Source organism: Phallusia mammillata, chromosome 2, assembly GCF_965637545.1.
Source record: "Phallusia mammillata chromosome 2, kaPhaMamm4.hap1.1, whole genome shotgun sequence".
Lineage (NCBI taxonomy): Eukaryota > Metazoa > Chordata > Ascidiacea > Phlebobranchia > Ascidiidae > Phallusia > Phallusia mammillata.
Genome location: NC_137253.1, coordinates 32,009,380 through 32,021,704, shown reverse-complemented (window position 1 = coordinate 32,021,704; position 12,325 = coordinate 32,009,380). Strand labels below are relative to the sequence as shown.

The window sequence follows — 12,325 nt, the reverse complement described above, 5'->3', positions numbered from 1 at the left end:
ATGTGGGTCATAGCAAACAAGAACAAACACAAAAGTAAGTTGATTTCCATCAGTTGATGCTTCATGTTAGTATGTTAGCATTTGCTTTTGGTGCAGAAAGTATGCAATTCCACAAATTATCTAATTATGTCAAAACAACAAATAGTGACTTCCTACACTACAAAAACCAGTGTGTTGTTTCAACACGCCGGTGTGTTTCAACCACACTAACGGTGTGTTCCAAGAACACGGCAGGTGTGTTGTTACCGCGATAATCGATGTGTATTCGCTAAACGACATGCCGCACAGTACGGACAGCACACCAGGTGTGTCGTTTCAAGGCCAAGGTGATGGGTTTCAAGCCCAAAAGCACAGAACAACACGCCGCCGTGTTGTTTTGTTGCTTTCCTTCTTTCCTTTTGGCTTTGGAAGTCACTCAACCGTAACGGCGGGAACGCACGAAACGGCTTTTCAGGTTCTTTTTTCTTTTGATTGACTAAAACTTAGTAAATTGATGAGTAAGAGACTCAATATCGAGGCTAATAGGAGTTAATTGAGTATTAATTGACAAGTTTTAATGTATTCAAGACTTTTGGACAATGTGAACAGGATGGTGTTGCAAATCTAATAAAGGTTGGTATATTTACAATTTTACATATATTTGTGCATGTATAAAACATATGTTTGTGTTTTGTGCATGTTGTAATGGCTTGTTGTTTTTTGTATTAGAATAGACTGTTACCAAATGACTGAGCGAAGTGGTTTTTATGACAACTTGGTATCACTGTCAAGTAGAACACATGCAAAACATGCATTCAAGTGACCTCAATTTGCATTTTTTGCCAAATTATTACAGTTCTGTTGGCAAGTGCTTGAAAGTGGTAAAGAATTTAACTTTCAACAATATCAATTCCTTTATACCAGAACTTTCTGCTTAATGATTACGTATTTCAAGTGTTTAATTTGTTGCAGAGTCCTGTACAAAACATAATGATGCAACTGACCTTACTGTGCATAACATGGATTCTTGAACAACCAATTTTGTTACAAAGGCGGCACATGGTAGGCATTAAACCCAATGTTTATGGCTGAGTTGCAAACAAGTAAACATGTTTGAGATAGTTACATTTGGGAAAATACATCTTTTTTCATTGTGCAATAGCATATTATTCTAGTGTTCTTGTTGATGGATACATTACTTATACATTGCTTTATATACATTACTTGTTTTTAGACAATCAACATTAAGGGACACTCAATATCACTTGCTACCAGAAATCTTGAAGGGACATTTGGTATGTGAGTTTAATTGGCTTTTAAGTAATCGGCCTCTTTCTCCAGCATATTTTAAATATATGTGGTGTTTACTGATTTGCAGATGGTAAACGTAAATGATGTTCTCAAAAGTGCCACAGGGGAACCTTTAGATAATCATATGCTGGCTGATTGTTTGTGAAAGGAAATTCCTACAAAAAAAAGAAATGTTGTCATCTTCGAAACACAGGTATTTTGATTAGATCCATTAGTAACTCCAACAAACTTTGATTTCATGTAACCTTAACCATTACAATCACATTAACTGGCAGTAAAACCTTGTTTAATAACTGGTTATTTACTTTACAGGACCAGTTTGCAACATCGCCTGGTTATCCAAGTGTTGTTGTCAATAAGAATGAAATGAACAGGTTTTCTTCTGGTTTCGATTTTTCATTGTAATACTTGTTATTTTTATTGTAGTGATATTGAACATGCCATGACTGTGCATATGCAATATGCCTTGTTGAGCACATTATAATTATATAGCATCGGACATGCAGTTCAACTTTTGTTTTTGCGTGTATTTTTTACCTGTGTTTCCCCCACCGTTACATTCATGCCATAACTTTGTTTTGTTTGTTCTGTTAAACGTTATGTTCTGTTTCTTCGATATATGCGCTATTTTGTTGGTACGGTACTGTTTACAATAAAATACAAAACGGTATTTGGTGTGTCATGCTTTATAGCTCTAAACAACACGCAACACGCGTGTTGTATGAGTGTGTTCAAACAACACACCAGGTGTGTCGCAAAACTGCAGCTTCAAACAACACGGCAGGCGTGTCGTTGAACAACACACCTCCAAACAACACACCACCTGACAACACGGCTTAGTGTGTCGTGTGTTGTATACGGCTTCAAAATTGGCGTGTTGTTACAACACACCGGTTTTTCTAGTGTAATTTTTCTGTCTTTTCTATTTAATCACATGTTTGTTTGTTGTATCTGACATAATCTTAAAAACTTCGCCTAAATCATATTTTTCGGTCTGTTGGCTGGAACCAAATGCCACGTAACTGTTTGCAGAATTTTTTGCTATTTGTCATGAAGTCAGGTTTACTTGGGTTCAACCTGGTCAGACTTTCTGTTTCTGACATTTCTTAGCTTTTCACGACTAAAACGTTTCACTATTTCTTCGTCAATTTGACATTTACAATTTTTGGAATGTAAGACAACTTCGTGATTCTACCCTCAGTTCCTTCCACACAAATCGCCAATAGAATGCTCAGTAGATGTGTATATTTGATGTAATATATGGATAAGATGATATAATGGATATGTCAAACAATAAAACGTTTCCACAATCATCGTTTCGCTTGGGACCATGGGATCTTTATGCTGAAAAACAACCAGATAAATTGGGATTTTACTTACATATCCATAACAGTTTTGTGTCAGATATTAACCAGAACACCAAAAAGTGATGTTGACTTTTATTAACCACGTCCTGGATGCAAGAACATGATAGAGCAGAATTACTTAACCAAAACGTGTTGAGATAGTGCTTCTAAACTGGTGGTTTAAGACCAATTGGTGGTCGATGGAGCGAATTTATACGAGTCACGAAACGGCAAAAATGTTAGAACCAGAATTTTAATGTCAATCAAGATCGAAACAAGTTGGTAGTGTTTAATGACAAGTTTCCCGTTACAAACATCACCCAAATAGCGTTAAGATGTCACAACAAGCTTGAAATGCGGAAACCTTATCATCGTGGTGACATGATCCACCAGGATTTTTTACCTAAAGCTTTCGGGGGCTTTTGTTTATAGTATTTATCAATTATGTTTATCATACACTGTACTAAATGAATAGAAAACTAAACCGTTTTTACCTAAACCCAGTGGTGGGATTAAATTTTTTTTGTCAGCCTGTTCTTTCACAAAAATCATATTTTTCAGCCGTTTCTGTCACAAAAAGTCAATTGACAGTAACCAGTAATGCTAACCGGTTCGCTGATCTCATAAAATTTTGTGAGACGGTTCTGTAGAACCGGTGCGAACCGACTGAATCCCACCACTGCCTAAACCGCTTTTAAACTTGATAAGAAATGACTCAACTCTATTCAATGACTCAACATTGTAATGTGCGCTAGAAATTCAGTTTTCCGGTATTAACCTACCAATTCCAGTGCATTCAAGTTTTCCAAGTGTATGCCACCCGGCCTCTCCAGCGCCCCCTGCGTCTCCGAACATCAATCTGGTTACTGGAAGTTTGCTTTTATCGGTGAGATAGCCCTCATCCGATGTTTCTGGTCCTTTGTTTATGTCGCAGTTGCACTTTGTACCAGGTTTAACACAGGTTCCTGTGAAAATATAACAACCCGTTGTTCTAAGTATATTTTTTCTTTATGATTCAACAAGTGTATGCAAATATCTAAGCTTGTTATGATCTCTGCAAATTTGCACCATCCACATGCTGTTCGCAAAATGGTTTTCTACTTTATTTTGCACTTTCGCAGTTGTACTTTAAACTAGGGTCAACACAGGCTCCTAAAGCGAAAAGAATTAGGACAAAACGTCACGTTTGTACACTTATATTTTCAGTAGAATTCTTAACATACGAACTTACACCGAACAAAGCTTGCCAAATACCGATGCATGGCGCAAAGAGCACAGTCATTTAAATTAACAGTGAGATTGAGATAAGGTTAGGAACTAAATTTAACGTTAGTACTATGTCTATTTTTAGTTGGTTTTATTGTTATTATTATTATTGTTGTAAAACCTCATCCCAATCCTAACAGGCTTAACCGTAACCATTTTTACACAACTTGCTTTTAAACACTCGCAAATGGTAGAGCTACAATTATTGCTATTGCAAACGCCTATGCTCTGATGCGCCACCTATCGAAAATTCCCAAACTTCTAGTGTGAGTTCCTGTGTTAGTAGCTCTGCCCTCACAAATGCTCTTTGTGCCATCCCTTGGTGTTTAGCAAACTTTGTCTGATGTGATTTCATATGTTAGTAGAGTTTGCCATATCTTGTTAATCTGCGTGACAAACTTTACCCGTGTCTCCACAAGCACAGTAGTAGTCGGCCTTCGAAGTCGATCCTCCCCAGTACTTCATGACATCACCATCACGTGACACCCAAGCAGCGTACGGATCTCCGTTCCCTAGGAGAACACTTCCGACACATCGATACTGAGAAAGAATTGCGTATTTGTTTTTACATTGTTTTGTTTTGTACTGCTAGTAACGCTAAATTGAGTTTATTTCGCCGGGCTAAATCGTAGCAGCACAATTGCACTAAAATATTCACCAAGCCGGAATAAGCTGGGCAACGTTCAAAATTAAAAAGCGCGACAAAGTTGGTGGATAGATGGTAGAAGCGCTGCAGCTACACCGTTACTTAAAGTGTTATGTGGCAGGGACTCACATTATAGGGTGAGGTTGGCGCATTTGGCATTCGAGACTGTGGGGCTACGTTGTTGAGACCAGTCAAGTTTAGACGTAAAAAGTCCTCAAACTCTAAAGCAGAACATTCCAATGTTTTTCTTTACATTATTTACAGTAAGAGGCCTTTTCACCCACACAGTCTGGGTTTTTTGGGTCTGAAATATGGGCGATCTTCCTAATTTTGCAAAACATACAGAAATGGGCATCTACCACGTAAAGAAACCGTGATATACAAACCTACAGATTTTGGAAGAAACTTATTCGACGAATGATTCGCAGCGCCCGACCCAGATATAAATATTTGGAAGTATATCGGAATTTGTACTTTAAATCAAATTCTGAAACAACATGCAAAACTGTGTCTCACCTTGATGTATTGTTGGCATTCGGATGAAACGTCAATCAAAGCCACGATCTGATTCATGTTTGCATTGTAAGTGACGTCACGCTTGTAACATTTTGCTCCATCACACGTGACTTCAGTTTCGGAGAGTGTGTCGTGGCTGACTTTGGTGATCGCTGAGCATACAGTGATGAGTTATTGAAATTACAAGCCCGAGATGATGAGTTGAGTTGAGTTTATTTCGCTTGGTGAAAGACGACATAGCGACACAGTTGCACTAAACAATCACTAAGCCGGAAATAGCTGTGCAACGTTAAAACGTTATGGAGCGCATAAAAGTGTCGGGCACAATTGGTGGATGAGAGCCAAAACGCGCTGCAGCTACACCGTCATTACAATGCGTTAGTGTTCTAATGGTGGTATCTATGCGCTTCTAAACCTATACGAACACTCTTAAAATGTTCTTATCTTTGACCAACCCTTCGGTTTATGATATCCAACCATTCGAACAGGATGACTTTTACCGAATCCGCTGTGCTTGATTGAACCCAGGTTAAAAAATGCTCTAAAGTGGTTTCTGGGCTTCAGGAAGTTCAAATCAAATACTAGTTTAGTCTTAATAGCAAGTGTCTTGTTTAGTTGTGCTTATACTAAATTAGCATTCGTATGTTTCTCTGATCGGAAAGTAGTATTAAATATAAATCTGACAGAAAGACTGTCGAATCCTGTGTATTTTCTCCAACCCATGAACCCACCATCTTTTACATTACAAAAATAAAAAATAAACCTAGATCAGTTATTGATCACTCACGTTTATGTCCACTGAAGTAGCAGTAGACGTAGAATGGCTGGACCAAGTCGGGCTTCGGTGAAATGAGATAAGTTCCAGATTGACCAGGACTGATGTCATCGCACGACCTTGGAATATCTGAAAGCAAAGTGTGGATGTTTTAAGAACAAGCAAAGTGTTGAACTACTGTAGTTATTTCTCTTAGAGGATGATGAGTCTCCAAAATATTTTGATTGACTTTGTTAACATTGAACCTGTGGGGAATTTTCTTACACGCAAAGTTAAAATTATCTTTGTTTTAAATCATGGGCAAATGTTAAGTAACATGAAATTATTTACACTTTTCTTATCTTATACTGTTTGTTTCTAAGATCCTCCGAGTCAGTTTTGCACCGGATGTGCTTAAAGAAAAGTAGTGAGTTTTTTGTTGTTGTTTTAGCCTGTTTGTGTTAATTTTATAAGCACTGACGATGCTTTTTAAAGAAATGTATTTGTTTACGAAAACTAACAGCACTTCACCTCGGAATAAATGTTTCCATAGACAAGCTGGTGATATTCCAGCAGATTTCTGTTGTAAATAACCTACGTTTCAACCTCCCATTCGAGACGCTTATCGTTGAAACGTGGGTTATTTTACAATAAAAATCTGCTGGAAGAGAAATAAACGTTACCATCAAGTTTATAGAGCTCTTCTGGCAAATGTATTTTTATTCCATTTCGACGCATCGACGTCCTAAACAGGTCGCCTTCATCAGGGTAAATAACACTGAATGCGACTAGTACAGTGCACGATAAACAAAGGAAAAAAATGCACTGTACTGGTCGCATTTAGCGTTATTCACCCTGACGAAGACAACCTGTATAGGACGTCGAAACGTCAAAATAAAATTACATTTGCCAGAAAAGCTCTATAAACTTGATACTATGCCTGGCAGCAATAGCTTATTTATTGAAACGTTACCATGCTTACGATTTTTTTGGATTAAACAATTAAAACCAATGAAAACTCACTTGCACATTGCGCCACTCCTTTACATCCGTAGTTGTTGATGATTGTTCCGTGGTTGTCCCTGCCGCAACGAATACACTCGATTAAAGTACTGAAAATATGCAGTGGACCCACAAAGATCATAGACTTACCCAGAGGCGCATGAAGATACGATTTCTATGTTGATTGCGTTAAACAATAATAAACCAATGATGAAGCTGGTTCGAGCAAGTGCACGTTGCATTTTAAGGCTTTTTGTTTTGACACAAAAATTTCTTCACAGAACTTTGCACATAGGATAAAACAAATTGTTTCGCTGTAATTTATGCGTTTAAAATGTGTTTTATTCCTAAAGTGGGCCGTCAATACGTATGTAAGGAAACATTTTTACAAGTTTTTCTTTCATTAAAACGTGCTGTTGTCATTATTCCCAAATGATAACAGTAAATGTTTAAACTTTAGACAAATGCTTACAATGTATTCACAACATACACACCATGCATGTATGGTTTTCCATAAAGCTAATTCCTAATTCTTATTTTTTGGGGTTTTCTTGTTGCTCACATTACTGCGTTATGTCGCCAAACTTCAAATAATACAGGTTTTTTTGTTGTTGATAAGTTGTGTCTATTTAAATTAGGGCTTTTGAAAACAGAGATTTAACCTAAAGAATCGTTCCTGTTTTTTGTTCTGGTGCTATGTCAATCGAAAAACTTAGCTGCGTGTTTTGAACTAAGTCATCAGAAGGTATGGCACACAAGTTTGTGAAGCCTTTATTCCACACATCTGAAACGACTTTAGCGAGTGTAGCACTGTGCATTTTTCCTGGTACTTTAGCGCTTTAGACTTGTCTTGCTTTTTGATCTCTCACTGCTTTGTTTGCCGTTTGGTCGCAAATCTGCCTCTGGAACTGGTGATAATTTATCAACAGTCTGACAAAAAATCCGTGGTTGAACATTTTAATTACGTGTAAACTCATGATAACTTGTGTGTGCCAACGGTGGTAAGTGTGGAATCGTGTTGAAAAATCGTTATTCACTAATCGATTTCAACCAAAATTAATTTCCTGTGTCGTTAGCAAAGGAAACTTGCAAAAAAACTACCGTCTGCCATGAAAAATTCACTTTTCTTTACAACCGATTTTGCCACGTATGAGATACTAAGGTCTAGCGGGTTAAAATAATCAAATGCAGTTTTTGGTTTGATCGTTTTAAAGAATCTTTGTTTTGCCGCCCCTTAAAGAAGTTTCTTTCATCCATCCATCCTGACAAGTGAGTCAATGTCGGTGTCGTTGCAGGCTTAGATTCGTCCAACGTAATAGTTATGTTAAAATAACAACAACACCAAAAAACTTGTGTGTATTTACCAAATTTTATTTGTCACGTTTCAATCGCAGTTGACACTATAAGTACCTCATTATTTCAGGCAGTTTTTCGGGTTTTTTACAGTTTTTTTTTAATCCATGTCCATAGTGGCAACCCACGGACAATTTAAAACAAAAACTATTTGTCTTTGGTTTTTGGATAATTGAAAAAAATGAAAACACGTGCGCTTGGTATAATTAGATCAAACCAACATCTATTTACAATCATATCTATAAATTAACATGATACGATAGCTGTGCTACGAGTGCAGTCGAAGAAATTTGTGAAACTTTAACAAATGTACAGTTTTATACGAAATGAGGAACTTTTACCAATTAGCACTTGTTGACGTGATCACAGGATCTTTAGGCTGAAATACAAAAAAATATATTGTGTCCAATGCTTGTTGAGTTGAGTTTGTTTTGCTTTAAGAAAGAAAACACAACAACACAATAGCACTAAAACAATCACCAAGCCGGAAATAGATGCACAATGTTAAAACGTTATGGTGCGCAAAAAAATAGCGGGCACAATTGGTGCACAATGGCTGAACGCGCTGCAGCTACAGTGTATTATAAAGCGTTATGTGACTCGGCCTCACAAGAAAGTGAGGTTGGCGCAGTGCTGGTAAACACTTCAGCTAACGATTGTAGCGACGCCCAGTTGCAGGTTGGAAACAAGCAGGTCGTAACCTACCTAGTGATTTAGTAACCTGATTTGATTCTCCTTTGCGAATTAAAAGCCTGTTATTTACGCTCCAACTCACCTATTCCCCTGCATTCAAGTTTTCCAAGTGTATGCCATCCAGCCTCATTAGAATCTCCTGCGTCTCCGAACATCAATCTGGTCACTGGAAGTTTGCTTTTATCGGTGAGATATCCCTCATCCGATGTCTCTGGTTCGGTATTCTTGTCGCAGTTGCAATTTTTATTGGATTGAACACAGGTTCCTTTAAAAATAAAAATAAGTCGTTCTACCTTTTGTATTTGTTCTCTTTGGCTTTAACATGTTGTACAAGTCTTAAAGGTTGCAGTTGCTACTGCAATTCTAAAAATAAAGATTTGCGACCATATGCTTTCTTATGTGTTATGAAATGTAATGTAACGAAATCCAGCCCTTCGCTTTCAACAAAATCTTACGGAAGAGTGCAGAAAAGCGGTAACCATTCGCAAAGCTAATACTGTTTTTTCTAGTGTCATCAACATGTTACCTATTTTATCGGTACTGTGTTTTGTAGAACGGATTGATAGGTTCCCTTACGACTAAAGTCTTACCTGTCTCCCCGCAAGCACAGTAGTAATCTCTTCTAGAAGTTGCCCCTCCCCAGTACCGCATGACGTCACCGTCACGTGACACCCAAGCTCCGTACTGAGTACTGCCAGAATGCAAAAGGCTATGCACGCATCGATACTGAAAATAATTACCATTTTGGAAATCTGTTTCGGTGTAAAAAAACACGTGGATTAATCTGGAAAATGTACGTGCTACCATGCTTGCAAGCTCTAACTAACTTGGTTCAATGTAAAATTACCTAAATGGGTTGAAACTACCAGCCAAAATTCGGTGCCCCAGGAAATTTTACCACTGGAAACTATCTATCTCCTATTCGGAAAATAAAACATTACATTACCTGTGTAGTGTGTACATACGGTTACATCATTAACCGATCCATCCATGTGGACTTTATGACCTACCAGCAGAATTAATGCGCCAATGTAACTCACTTTAATATATTGTCTGCATTGAGATGAAACTTCGATCAAGGCCGCTATCTGATTCATGTTTGCATTGTAAGTGACGTCACCTTTATGACCTACCAGCAGAATTAATGCGCCAATGTAACTCACTTTAATATATTGTCTGCATTCAGATGAAACTTCGATCAAGGCCGCTATCTGATTCATGTTTGCATTGTAAGTGACGTCACGTTTATGACCTACCAGCAGAATTAATGCGCCAATGTAACTCACTTTAATATATTGTCTGCATTCAGATGAAACTTCGATCAAGGCCGCTATCTGATTCATGTTTGTATTGTAAGTGACGTCACGTTTATGACCTACCAGCAGAATTAATGCGCCAATGTAACTCACTTTAATATATTGTCTGCATTCAGATGAAACTTCGATCAAGGCCGCTATCTGATTCATGTTTGCATTGTAAGTGACGTCACCTTTATGACCTACCAGCAGAATTAATGCGCCAATGTAACTCACTTTAATATATTGTCTGCATTCAGATGAAACTTCGATCAAGGCCGCTATCTGATTCATGTTTGCATTGTAAGTGACGTCACGTTTATGACCTACCAGCAGAATTAATGCGCCAATGTAACTCACTTTAATATATTGTCTGCATTCAGATGAAACTTCGATCAAGGCCGCTATCTGATTCATGTTTGCATTGTAAGTGACGTCACGTTTATAACATTGCGCTGGATCACACGTGACCTCAGTTTCAGAGAGTGTGTCGTGGCTGACTTTGGTGATCGCTGGACACACAGTGATGAGTTATTGAACTTACAAGCCAAAGATCAGCTATTCATCACTCACGTTGATCTCCACTGAAGTCACAGTAGACGTAGAATGGCTGGACCAAGTCGGGCTTCGGTGAAATGAGATAAGTTCCAGATTGAACAGGACTGATGTCATCACACGACCTTGGAATATCTGCAAACAAATTGTGGATATTTTCGAGACAAACTTGCTAAAATGTTGAACTATTATTTACCAAAACCTATAGACTTTTTTGGAAATCAGATTGATTGTAAACTATAGTAGTATGTACATTGTTTTAGAAACATGAAAATCATGCAATATTTTTACATTCATGGGCTCTTGTTGCTGGAACTGTCCATATTTTACGAACCAAAACTTGGGAACCACTGGATTATATTAACGAACTTACCGATTTTACATAAAGTTCCGTTTCCACAAGGGACGCATTTATGCCTCTGTACCTCAGTACACGGACATCCACCCGGGTTACAACACGCGCAATCTGTACGGGTTCGGTTAAAGTAGCAAACACAACCCGACAATGTTTTCGTCCATTTGTTCTTCACTGAAAGAGAATTGATTAAATTAATTGAAATCCTTAAGCTTATTCGTCAATGTGTCCGACTTTACCTGAAAACTGATTCAACGCTTCCACTTGATGACGTAATTTTTGAATCTCGGTGACGTCACAATCCTGTCCTGGTTGTCCTGGGTTACCGCGTTCACCCTGAAATAATCGGAAAAGACCGAAACAAATTGGATAATCCGGCTGCAAATTACTCTCAAAGCAGATTACTATTGACCACATTATTTAATGTTTACTAATCACTAAAAGGAAATAGTAGAAACTCACTGGCTAAAATGTTTAAAAACAACTTTAATTTTTTGTAGTTATTAATTCCTATTTTTGCGTTTAGTAGATCATGACCATTTCGGTTGTATACCTTAACACCAACGCCTGGTGGTCCTGGCGGCCCAGCGGGTCCCGCTTTTCCCGGGAATCCCGTCTCGCCTTTTACAGACCTTCCTTCCGCGTTTGGAGACAAAATGTTAGAGATTGGACCGTCTTCTCCGTAAATATTGTTGATCGTGTAACTTGTGCAGCCTTTCTCATTTCTAAAGAAAACAAGCTTGTAAGGTTGTACAGTTAACAAAAATATATGTACCAATTGTGTTTTATCTGTTTTTAACGCTTGTAAAGTAAGGCTGTATTATTTAGGAAATTCCGCAACCAGTTACTTGGGCTTATAGTAAAACAACTCAACCGGATTGTACCTTTTAAATTAAGGTGTACATAGATTGAATACGTATTATAATTGTTTTACTAAACACTGGGACAACTGGTTTACTTTACGAAATCTCTCATGTAGGAACAAACCACAGTAAATATTAGCAAAAAAGACTACGATCGAAAAACAAAAACCTTTTTTAGCCTATATGCCAAGCACTAACGTGAGCACAATTCATTGAAATCATATCTCACCTCACGCCTTGGGTAGTTACGATTTCCATGTGAAATACAGTGAGCAAACATAAACAGAAAAGTAAGTCTTGATTCATGATATCTGTCCTATTTTTATTTGTTGTGCTTCGTAAGTCGCTTTGCTCGTCTTTGCCAAATTTCAATTTATAAGATCGCTTTATT

At 37.8% G+C, this 12,325-nt stretch overlaps 3 protein-coding genes across 4 annotated transcripts; 1 reads left to right on the top strand and 2 right to left on the bottom strand.

The window, feature by feature from the left end:
- Nucleotides 1-47: 47 nt before the first annotated feature.
- LOC145212744 (uncharacterized) lies at nucleotides 48-1,960 on the top strand. 2 transcript variants are annotated; one of them, XM_080080984.1, is made up of 6 exons: nucleotides 48-454; nucleotides 568-612; nucleotides 952-1,041; nucleotides 1,214-1,278; nucleotides 1,358-1,483; nucleotides 1,603-1,960. In XM_080080984.1, the coding sequence occupies exons 1-5, from the start codon at nucleotides 278-280 to the stop codon at nucleotides 1,362-1,364; spliced, it is 384 nt and encodes a 127-aa protein (XP_079937110.1). In that variant the 5' UTR covers nucleotides 48-277; the 3' UTR covers nucleotides 1,365-1,483; nucleotides 1,603-1,960. The 2 variants fall into 2 exon arrangements, with proteins under 2 accessions (XP_079937110.1, XP_079937109.1); XM_080080983.1 differs by having other exon boundaries at nucleotides 51-454; nucleotides 1,214-1,274.
- Nucleotides 1,961-2,525: 565 nt separating this feature from the next.
- LOC145212742 (contactin-associated protein-like 2) lies at nucleotides 2,526-7,171 on the bottom strand. Its single transcript, XM_080080981.1, has 7 exons — nucleotides 6,971-7,171; nucleotides 6,842-6,900; nucleotides 5,852-5,968; nucleotides 5,065-5,216; nucleotides 4,307-4,442; nucleotides 3,419-3,601; nucleotides 2,526-2,634 (listed from the first exon to the last, which is right to left on the bottom strand). The coding sequence occupies exons 1-7, from the start codon at nucleotides 7,060-7,062 to the stop codon at nucleotides 2,630-2,632; spliced, it is 744 nt and encodes a 247-aa protein (XP_079937107.1). The 5' UTR covers nucleotides 7,063-7,171; the 3' UTR covers nucleotides 2,526-2,629.
- A 1,290-nt stretch (nucleotides 7,172-8,461) lies between these two features.
- On the bottom strand, nucleotides 8,462-12,325 carry LOC145213321 (neurexin-4-like). Its single transcript, XM_080081550.1, has 9 exons — nucleotides 12,164-12,325; nucleotides 11,625-11,796; nucleotides 11,311-11,407; nucleotides 11,090-11,245; nucleotides 10,735-10,851; nucleotides 10,522-10,673; nucleotides 9,457-9,592; nucleotides 8,949-9,131; nucleotides 8,462-8,552 (listed from the first exon to the last, which is right to left on the bottom strand). The coding sequence occupies exons 1-9, from the start codon at nucleotides 12,238-12,240 to the stop codon at nucleotides 8,548-8,550; spliced, it is 1,095 nt and encodes a 364-aa protein (XP_079937676.1). The 5' UTR covers nucleotides 12,241-12,325; the 3' UTR covers nucleotides 8,462-8,547.